Source organism: Salvelinus fontinalis, chromosome 26 (genome assembly GCF_029448725.1).
Source record: "Salvelinus fontinalis isolate EN_2023a chromosome 26, ASM2944872v1, whole genome shotgun sequence".
NCBI lineage: Eukaryota > Metazoa > Chordata > Actinopteri > Salmoniformes > Salmonidae > Salvelinus > Salvelinus fontinalis.
The window spans coordinates 40,249,028-40,259,974 of record NC_074690.1 but is presented as its reverse complement, the minus strand read 5'-3'; the positions used below and the strand labels follow the sequence as shown (position 1 = coordinate 40,259,974).

At 43.2% G+C, this 10,947-nt stretch overlaps 1 protein-coding gene across 1 annotated transcript; it reads left to right on the top strand.

Annotated features, from left to right (window-relative positions):
- The first annotated feature begins 5,704 nt into the window (after positions 1-5,704).
- LOC129824555 (zinc finger BED domain-containing protein 4-like) lies at positions 5,705-6,880 on the top strand. The gene is made up of 2 exons (XM_055884248.1): positions 5,705-6,563; positions 6,696-6,880. The coding sequence occupies exons 1-2, from the start codon at positions 6,244-6,246 to the stop codon at positions 6,802-6,804; spliced, it is 429 nt and encodes a 142-aa protein (XP_055740223.1). The 5' UTR covers positions 5,705-6,243; the 3' UTR covers positions 6,805-6,880.
- The last annotated feature ends 4,067 nt before the right edge of the window (positions 6,881-10,947 follow it).

Genomic DNA, 10,947 nt, shown 5'->3' with positions numbered 1-10,947 from the left:
CCAAAGTACGTTCATCTCTAGGAGACAGAACGCGTCTCCTTCCTGAGCAGTATGACAGCTGCGTGGTCCCATGGTGTTTATGCTTGCGTGCTATTGTTTGTACAGATGAACATGGTACCTTCTGACGTTTGAAAATTGCTCCCAAGGATGAACCAGACTTGTGGAGGTCTACAATTTTTTTCTGAGGTCTTGGCTGATTTCTTTTGATTTTCCCATGATGTCAAGCAAAGAGGCACTGACTTTGAAGGTAGGACTTGAAATACATCCACAGGTAAACCTCCAATTGACTCAAATGATGTCAATTACCCTATCAGAAGCTTCTAAAGACATGACATTATTTTCTAAGCTGTTTAAAGGCACAGTCAACTTGATGTATGTAAACTTCTGACCCACTGGAATTGTGATACAGTGAATTATAAGTGAAATAATCTGTCAACAATTGTTGGGAAAAATTGTGTCATGCACAAAGTAGATGACCTAACTGACTTGCCAAAACTATAGTTTGTCAACAAGAAATTTGTGGAGTGGTTGAAAAACGAGTTTTAATGACTCCAACCTAGTGTATGTAATCTTCCGACTTCAACTGTACATACCCCAACCAGAAGCCATGGATTACAGGCAACATTCACATTGAGCTAAAGGGTAGAGCTGCCGCTTACAAGGAGCGGGACTCTAACCCAGAAGCTTATAAGAAATCCCGCTATGCCCTCCGACGAACCATCAAACAGGCAAAGCATCAATACAGGACTAAGATCGAATCGTACTACACCGGCTCCAAAACTCGTCGGATGTGGCAGGGCTTGCAAACTATTACAGACCACAATGGGAAGCACAGCCGAGAGCTTCCCAGTGACACGAGCCTAACAGACGAGCTAAATCACTTCTATGCTCGCTTCAAAGCAAGTAACACTGAAACATGCATGAGAGGATCAGCTGTTCCAGACGACTGTGTGATCACGCTCTCCGCAGCCAATGTGAGTAAGAAATTTAAACAGGTCAACATTTCCAAGGCCGCTGGGCCAGACGGATTACAAGGACGTGTACTCCGAGCATGTGCTGACCAACTGGCAAGTGTCGTCACTGACATTTTCAACCTCTCCCTGACTGAGTATGTAATACCAACATGTTTCAAGCAGACCACCATAGTCCCTGTGTCCATGAACACTAAGGTAACCTGCCTAAATGACTACCGACTCATAGCACTCAAGTCTGTAGCCATGAAAGGCTTTGAAAGGCTGGTCATGGCTCACATCGACACCATTATCCCAGAAACCCTAGACCTACTCCAATTTTAAATACCGTCCCAACAGATCCACAGATGAGGCAATCTCTATTGCACTCCACACTTCCCTTTCCCACCTGGACAAAAGGAACACCTATGTGAGAATGCTATTCATTGACTACAGCTCAGCGTTCAACACCATACTGCCCTTAAAGCTCATCACTAAGCTAAGGACCCTGAGACTAAACACTTCCCTCTGCAACTGGATCCTGGCCTTCCTGACCGGCCGCCCCCAGGTGGTAAGGGTAGGCAGCGACACATCCGCCACGCTGATCCTCAACACTGGGGCCCCTCAGGGGTGCGTGCTCAGTCCCCTCCTGTACTCCCTGTTCACTCATGACTGCACGGCCAGGCACGACTCCAACACCATTAAATTTGCCGATGACACAACAGTGGTAGGACTGAACAACGACGAGACCGCCTATAAGGAGGATGTCAGAGACCTGGCTGTGTGGTGCCAGGACAACAACCTCTCCCTCAACGTGATCAAGACAAAGGAGATGATTGTGGACTACAGGAAAAGGAGGGCCGAGCACGCACTCATTCTCATTGACGGGGCTGTAGTGGAGCAGGTTGAGAGATTCAAGTTCCTTGGTGTCCACATCACCAACAAACTAACATGGTCCAAGCACACCAAGACGGTCGTGAAGAGGGCACGACAAAACCTATTACCCCTCAGGAGACTGAAAAGATTTTGCATGGGTCCTTAGATCCTCAAAAGGTTCTACAGCTGCACCATCGAGAGCATCCTGACTGGTTGCATCACTGCCTTGTATGGAAAAAAAAGCCTTGTCTGGAAATAATTTTTGCAGGTCTCCTGTAAACCCAGATTCTGGTTAAGATTGTAAATTGACTTATTCAATCTTCCGCCCAAATACAGGGTTCCAACGTTGGAGGTGTGGGGTTCAGTTGGAGGGGTGGCATTGGTAGACTGATCTTGGATTATGTACCATATGTCAGCAGCAAATTCAAGGATGACTAGAGGTATTTTTTGTGTAGTTGAAGGTGAGTATCATTGTGCATGCTGCCAATCAGTAAGTGAATATGCTCTCTACCAAGAGGTCTGCTTATCCTGTTTTGCAGGATGTTCGTGTAGGCAGCGCAAACCCGATTTTGGGATTTCTGGTATATCATCAAAACCAATCAATCGCAGCACGTTTCTGGACTCATTCAGCAGTTTTTTTTTTTACCTGATTAAGTACAATAACATTGGAAATAAATGTTGAAAGTTATTTATATTCCCAAAACGTAAATTGAATCTGGTTGTACATGCTGTCGAATTTAACTTAACTAAAAAAACATATGGGAAAAGGGAGATATTTTTTACCTCACCTGGTTAGAGGACAACTTGCAGAAGACAGTCAACTACATTTCAGTGTTGGATTTTGATACGGGGGTCGTCAAAAGAAAAAAGCAACACTGTTGTGGGGGGCCAATCTTTTTTTTGCAGAATTTGGCCCGCGGGGTCACCAGTTGGGGAACCCTGCTATACATAGTTGGTTAGATGAGAATAAGTAGAAGGCTTCTATCTATATTTTGGAATGGCGGATGTTGATTTCAGGAGGCTGCCATCATGGAAATTGAAGAAAGAAAATATCAAACGTATCATGACACACCATAGGATATCAACAGCGTCAACGGTTGGCTGCTATTTAAGTGATCGTTTGAAATCAGGTTGTAGAGTCGTGACCAAAAGTTTTGAGAATGACAAATATTAATTTTCACAAAGTCTGCTGCCTCAGTTTGTATGATGGCAATTTGCATATACTCCAGAATGTTATGAAGAGTGATCAGATGACTTGCAATTAATTGCAAAGTCCCTCTTTGCCGTGCAAAGGAACTGAATCCCCCAAAAACATTTCCATTGCATTTCAGCCCTGCCACAAAAGGACCAGCTGACATCATGTCAGTGATTATCTCGTTAACACAGGTGTGAGTGTTAATGAGGACAAGGCTGGAGATCACTCTGTCATGCTGATTGAGTTCAAATAACAGACTGGAAGCTTCAAAAGGAGGGTGGTGCTTGGAATCATTGTTCTTCCTCTGTCAACCATGGTTACCTGCAAGGAAACACGTGCTGTCATCATTGCTTTGCACAAACAGGGCTTCACAGGCAAGGATATTGCTGCCAGTAAGATTGCACCTAAATAGCCTCCCGGGTGGCGCAGTGGTCTAGGGCACTGCATCGCAGTGCTAACTGCGCCACCAGAGTCTCTGGGTTCGCGCCCAGGCTCTGTCGCAGCCGGCCGCGACCGGGAGGTCCGTGGGGCGACGTACAATTGGCATAGCGTCGTCCGGGGTAGGGAGGGTTTGGCCGGTAGGGATATCCTTGTCTCATCGCGCTCCAGCGACTCCTGTGGCGGGCCGGGCGCAGTGCGCGCCAGCCAAGGGGGCCAGGTACACGGTGTTTCCTCCGACACATTGGTGCGGCTGGCTTCCGGGTTGGAGGCGCGCTGTGTTAAGAAGCAGTACGGCTGGTTGGGTTGTGCTTCGGAGGACGCATGGCTTTCGACCTTCGTCTCTCCCGAGCCCGTACGGGAGTTGTAGCGATGAGACAAGGTAGTAATTACTAGCGATTGGACACCACGAAAAATTGGGGAGAAAATGGGATAAAAAAATAAATAAAAAAAAGATTGCACCTAAATCAATCATTTATCGGATCATCAAGAACTTCAAGGAGAGCGGTTCAATTGCTGTGAAGAAGGCTTCAGGGTGCCCAAGAAAGTCCAGCAAGCGCCAGAACCGTCTCCTAAAGTTGATTCAGCTGGGGGATCGGGGCACCACCAGTACAGAGCTTGCTCAGGAATGGCAGCAGGCAGGTGTGAGTGCATCTGCATGCACAGTGAGGCGAAGACTTTTGGAGGATGGCCTGGTGTCAAGAAGGGCAGCAAAGAAGCCACTTCTCTCCAGGAAAAACATCAGGGACAGACTGATATTCTGCAAAAGGTAAGGGATTAGACGGCTGGGGACTGGGGTAAAGTAATTTTCTCTGATGAATGCCCTTTCCTATTGTTTGGGGCCTCCGGAAAAAAGCTTGTCCGGAGAAGACAAGGTGAGCGCTACCATTAGTCCTGTGTCATGCCAACAGTAAAGCATCCTGAGACCATTCATGTGTGGGGTTGCTTCTCAGCCAAGGGAGTGGGCTCACTCACAACTTTGCCTAAGAACACATCCATGAATAAAAAATGGTACCAACACATCCGAGAGCAACTTCTCCCAACCATCCAGGAACAGTTTGGTGACGAACAATGCCTTTTCCAGCATGATGGAGTACCTTGCCATAAGGCAAAAGTGATAACTAAGTGGCTCGGGGAACAAAACATCGATATTTTGGGTCCATGTCCAGGAAACTTCCAAGATCTTAATCCCATTGAGAACTTGTGGTCAATCCTCAAGAGGCGGGTGGACAAACAAAACCCCACAAATTCTGACAAACTCCAAGCATTGATTATGCAAGAATGGGCTGCCATCAATCAGGATGGGGCCCAGAAGTTAATTGACAGCATGCCAGGGCGGATTGCAGAGGTCTTGAAAAAGAAGGGTCAACACTGCAAATGTTGACTCTTTGCATCAACTTCATGTAATTGTCAATAAAAGCCTTTGACACTTATGAAATGCTTGTAATTATACTTCAGTATTCCATAGTAACATCTGACAAAAATATCTAAAGACACTGAAGCAGCAAACTTTGTGGAAATTAATATTTGTGTCATTCTCAACTTTTAGCCACGACTGTATGTGCTGTTGAAGCGAACAACTCAAAAAACACATGGAAACTAGAAATATTGTTTACATCACTCGTTAGAGGACAACCTGGTATCCTAGGAATCAACTTTGAGGAGTTGGCAAGGTAACTTTGGTCAACTCTGAGTTCAGTTCGAGATAACCAGTCATGTGAATGTGGCTCACCTGTTAAGTCAGGTAAATTTTTATGGCAACGAATCCTTCAGAACTAACCTGCTCCGGGGAAGGCTAACTCCATTTATCCTGAATGACGTGTCTGATAGTGATGGGTCGTTCGCGAACGAGTCGGCTTGTAGGTGAACGTTGGGAGCCGGCTCGCATATCAGAAGAGCCAAATCTATTTATAAAAAAAATAAAAAATAAAGATATGAATAATCAAAAGATTGAAATGAATAGAATTAACTAATTCAAAGAACGTAAAAAATAAATAAAATGATATAGGCCTAAATGCTCAAGCACACACACATTCGTTCTGACTGTCTGCTCAGACTAACAGTCTCTCCTGTTGTTCCTGTCAATCAGACACGCAGTGTCAACCAATGAACCAAAGATGCGTGAGGGAGGCCCGAGCCAACTCACTTACAGTCACGCACTTAGTAGCCGATAAGAGAGAGGAAGGACAGCTGCGAAAACAGCGGAGTCAATCACCACCTTCCGGAGACACCTGAAACCCCACCTCTTTAAGGAATACCTAGGATAGGATAAAGTAATCCTTCTAACCCCCCCCCCCCCCCTTAAAAGATTTAGATGCACTATTGTAAAGTGGTTGTTCCACTGGATATCATAAGGTGAATGCACCAATTTGTAAGTCGCTCTGGATAAGAGCGTCTGCTAAATGACTTAAATGTAAATGTAAATGAAAACAACAGCTGGAAAATGAGTCAGAAGCACAGTAGCATTTGGATGCATTTTAATAATGTAGACTATGTTAGCCCACATTGTAGATTTTGCCAAAACAAAATATCATATAAAGACGGTTCTACGCATAACCTACACCGGCATATGTGAACTGTGAGTTCAGCGACAGACACACCTGCGAGAACTTGGCAGAGGAACTGTTGAGAGTGGCCAGAGAATGGCAAGTAGATGGAAAAGTGGTATGTTGTGTTAGCGACAATGCAGCTAACATAACCAAAGCCATAACATTTTTTAAATGGATCCATCATCCATATTTTGCCCATACAATCAACCTGACTGTAAGAGATGCTCTGAAGGTGATGAAGCCCACTGTGGACAAAGTGAAAGCAGCTGTGGAATATTTCCACAGGAGCACAGTAGGTCCTGAAAAACTACAGTCTACACAACTCCAGATGGGGATGCCTGAGCTGAGGCCTAATCAAGACCGCACTACAAGGTGGAATTCAACACTTTATATGTTGACGCGGTTTCTTGAGTCAAAGGATGCCATCATCTCTACCCTGGCCATTGTCAATGCACCTGTTGATGCTCTGACCCAAGAGGAATGGGAGGTGGTGGAGGAGGTGTGCAGAGTCCTGGAACCCTTTGAGCAGGTCACTGTGGAGATCAGTGGAGAGAGGTACAGTCAGCAGTTATTACTACGTCATTATTTAATCCAGAATTATATATGCAAATGAGCAGTAGATGAGAATGTAGTATCAGTAGACAAAACATGAACCTGAACTAATAAGTTGCTGTTCTCTATTTTCAGCTATGTGACAACCTCAAAAATGCTACTCCTGTGTAAGGGTCTGCAGCGAATCAGAGCCAGCCGCCAGAGAGAAGCAAATGTAGCCACAGGACACGTGACAGAGGGGTGACAGAAAAGAGGGACCAGTTTAATGTTTTAAGTGGGATGCTGCAGTTTTGCACATTGTTATTTATTTTTCTTTGATATGGTGCATTATTCTATTATGTTGTTCAGATTGTATTAGTTTTTAATTGTTACAATTACATGCACTTTGTTTATATACATTTAGAAAGTTAGACTTTAAATGCGCATGTGTAATAGCATCCTTCTTTTTTTACATTTATTTCAATTTGTGGGATGCTTCAATTTTGCAAATTGTTATTTATTTTTCTTTGATATGGTGCAATATTCTATTATGCTGTTCAGATTGTATTCGTTTTGAATGGTTAGATATATATGCACTTTGTTTATATACATTAAAAAGTGATACTTTAAATGCACATGTTTAATAGCATTCTTTTTCATAACAAACCAATGCATTTTTAAATACATTGTGGTTAAGGTAGAGTATGATTTCATTTAATCATTTAATTAGAATTGTTGTAACACCAATCATAGTCAAACTACCGCAAACTGTGACTTGAGAAAATACAAAACATATATTTTTTAAAGAGCCGTTTGGGAGCCAAAAGAGACGGCTCTTTTTGGTGAGCTGAGCCGAACGAGCCGGCTCACCGAAAAAAGCCGGAATGCCCATCACTTATTAGTGTCTGAGCTGCCAGTTGAGGACCAATGAATTCAGATTCATTTCCATTCATTTGAGGAAGAAGACTGATAAATATTTTATTAATCAATGTTTTTTTGTGTAAAAAAATGTATAATTTTAAAGTACCTATCACATTATCATGTAATTACAGAATGCATTTCAAACTTCACGCACAGTAGAACGTTTGCATGACATATACAATTATTATTCTGATAATCATTTTATCGATAAGAGTTGGGGGGAAAGGTGCGCATGCATTGATAAGCACACCAAATACGGCATTAACGATAAGTAATAAAATAAAGGTGGCACTTGTAAAAGCATATTTCGCGCCGTAGATAACTTTTTATCAAGTTTTGATTTCGGTAAAAATGAAAATATGGCACAGATTTGCACATGGATTAATGTTTCGGCATTGTCACAATGAAGAGTTCGACTAGCCATGTGCACAGGGACGGCCCTCCCATTCGGCAAGATTAGGTCGTCACCTATGGCGGCACGTGAATTTGAGGCTGTATTTTGACAATTGGCTGCCGCCCTCTAGCGCCCCTGATCCGCTACTACAACACCCGCGGCACCCCAGCCACCAGCTCATAGCTTTTCTACAGTTCCCGCCCCCACCCCATTCCCACTTCTCCCGAAGTTCACTCCCACTGTCCTTGGTAGCTATGGTGATGTGTGTGTTTATATGTGATTATCCAATTGTGAAACATTAATCAAAATGAATCTGCCAAATATATATATATATATATATATATATATATATATATATATATTTTTTTAAGTTTGTGAGTTACGACGATGATTAGTGATTAAGGCAGTAGCCTAACCTAGCCTGTTAACGTTAGCTAGCTACTACTAGTGGATATAATTTTAGCTAAAAGTCATCTATAGAGATTTGAAACTATTTGCTACGATGTCTAAAAGACAAAAACTATCAGGAAGCGATTATTTATTTTTTTAACAATGAGAAAAGAGTCACAATCTTTAAACCAAAGAGATTCGCTGGTGAAATGTATAAGTGTGCAGCAATGTCCATCAACCGGTGTGGAGAATGACACGCTTACGTGGACAGGCCATTCATTCGCCGCGAACGACGAGCCCCTGTTCGCTGATTCTAGCAGCGAAGAGGGCAAAGCGGAGGAGTCCGAGCCATGCACTTCCACCGATGATGGCAGCTCTCTGGCCTGACAAGAACAGGTGGTCGCACCAGGCCTAGCCACATCTCCAAACAATGCCAGCGAAGACCCTACTATCTTGAACCCAGACTCAGATTCGTCGCTCCCCGTCCCGGATGACAGTGGTGGTGCTGCTGCTAAATCCGACTCCCAGACAAAAAACATAAAAGATCCCGATGAGTGGCCAAAATATATGAATGGATATTTACGGGATATGTTAGAGCAGGCTGGGCCACATCAGGATAAGGAGGGGAATTTCACAAGAGATGAGGGGCAACGAAAGTTTTCGGTGGCCCACTACAATAGGAGGATGGCGAACGGGGAGAGAGTGGAGAGACCAAGGCTTGTCTATTCCAAGCAAAAACGACGCAGCCTTCTGTTTTTGCGGCAAACTTTTTTCACACGAGTGTAAATCTGCGCTGGTCAGGGATGGAACCAGGGACTGGAAGAATCAGTGTCACCTCCTCAGCTCGCATGAGAAGTCACATGACCACCTAGATAGTTTCCAGAGGTGGAAGGAGCTGGAGATCAGGCTGGTGTCTAAGCAAACTCAGATGATTTGATTTCAGGACCATGGACAGCTACCGAACTACAAAAATCGCTGACTGCAACGCAGCACCACAGCAGAGGAAAGAGGCCACTCTAGGTGGAGACGAAATAAATAAATGCTGATGTTGGACATGTAAATAAACAAAATTCGTTAAGGCTGGGCAATAGGCATAAAGCTTATTTTACACTGCTCCAGCAAACGAGCCCCGCCATACATTTATGAAAGCACTCCTTTCCAAAGCTCAAATGATCTTACTCTGTTTTACAGTTCTACAGGAATATTAAAATATGTTAAATATGTTATATAAAAGTGTTATTTTTATTGTAATTGTAACAATTATGGGGTCGTGCCATGTGTGATAACAGGTGGGATATTATTAATAAGAAACTCGTTTTCCTACTCTAGATAGTAGGTTGCATAGTGATAGCAACAATTTAACTCGCTGATGCAGGGGTAAAATTCCCTTCTGCCTGGTAAGGGACCTCCTATATGTGCATACGTCCCCCAAAAATGTTTATGGGCATAAACATAGAGTTACATAGATAATTTGAGCTTATTTCTTCATCCTCCAATAAATAAGTGGTGAGACTCCCTGTTTGACAGACACAATTATCCTCCATAGATGTAGGCATAGCCAAATACTCCACTATTGTCCCATGCACTGATTAAATACCTCCATGTCTGAGAACGGCTTGGTGTGTTTGACTAAAAACAGGGCTCGAATTGAGCGAGTGTATCACACCCTTTGAGAAAAGTGCAAAAGGGACATCTATTGTTTGTTTTTTATTTTGAAATAAATACATAAAACGTATCCAGATTATATCAAGTGTTCTATAACAAAGCTTAACTCGGTGATGCCAACAAGCTCTAAAATGCCCGCGAAAGACGTGACTCCGATGCATTGATTCCTCACTATTCGATGAGATTTTTTATTTTTAAATGACTTTGCTATTCTGTCCCTGTTAATTGAGCTTTTCTCTTTCTGATAATATTTTTGTTTCGCCTAGGGCGGAAGAACGTCCAGGACCGGCCCTGCATGTGGAGCATGCACCCACAGTTACAGCCTGTCAGAGTTAGCCGCAGGCGGACGACAATATCCGCCGTCATGGTACGGATGAAGACTGAGCTGGAATGTAAAGCTAACTAGCTGGCTAGCTTTAGAAAACCCTGAGTAAATCGAGCTTGCTTCTTGGTATACCACTCTGCTGAATACAACCAGCTATTTTGATTTAGGGGTCGCCAAAACAGAAAGAGAAATGCAACTCTTAAGTGTCAATCACTCATATCGATTTCATGTTGAAATCAATAGAAAGAAGAGGGAGTCAGGTTGCACGTCCTGTTCAAACGAACACTACTGAAAAATTGGGAATCTGGGAATACTATGTATATCACTGGTTAGAGGACAACTTGTGGGACAACCTGTGGAAGACAGAGGGCTACATTTTGGATTGTTGAATTTTGTTTCAAGTGGGTCGCCAACGTGGAAAGGTAAACGCAACACTATTTTGTTAATCACTCATGTCGATATCAACTTAAAATCAATAGTGCGGGAGCAAACGTTTGGGTTATAGGCACTGTTTAACTAACACTATTCAAAGGCTACACTGAATCTGATATAAGTGTGATGTCACTGGCTTGGGGAGAAATTAGCTGAAGACCGTCATCTAAATTCTAGAATGTCAGTTTGAAGCAATCGATTTTGTCATCGTGAATACTAAACTTTTATACTAACCACTAATCTGAGATAAAAGGATGTGTGATTGCCCTGAAGTCAATGTG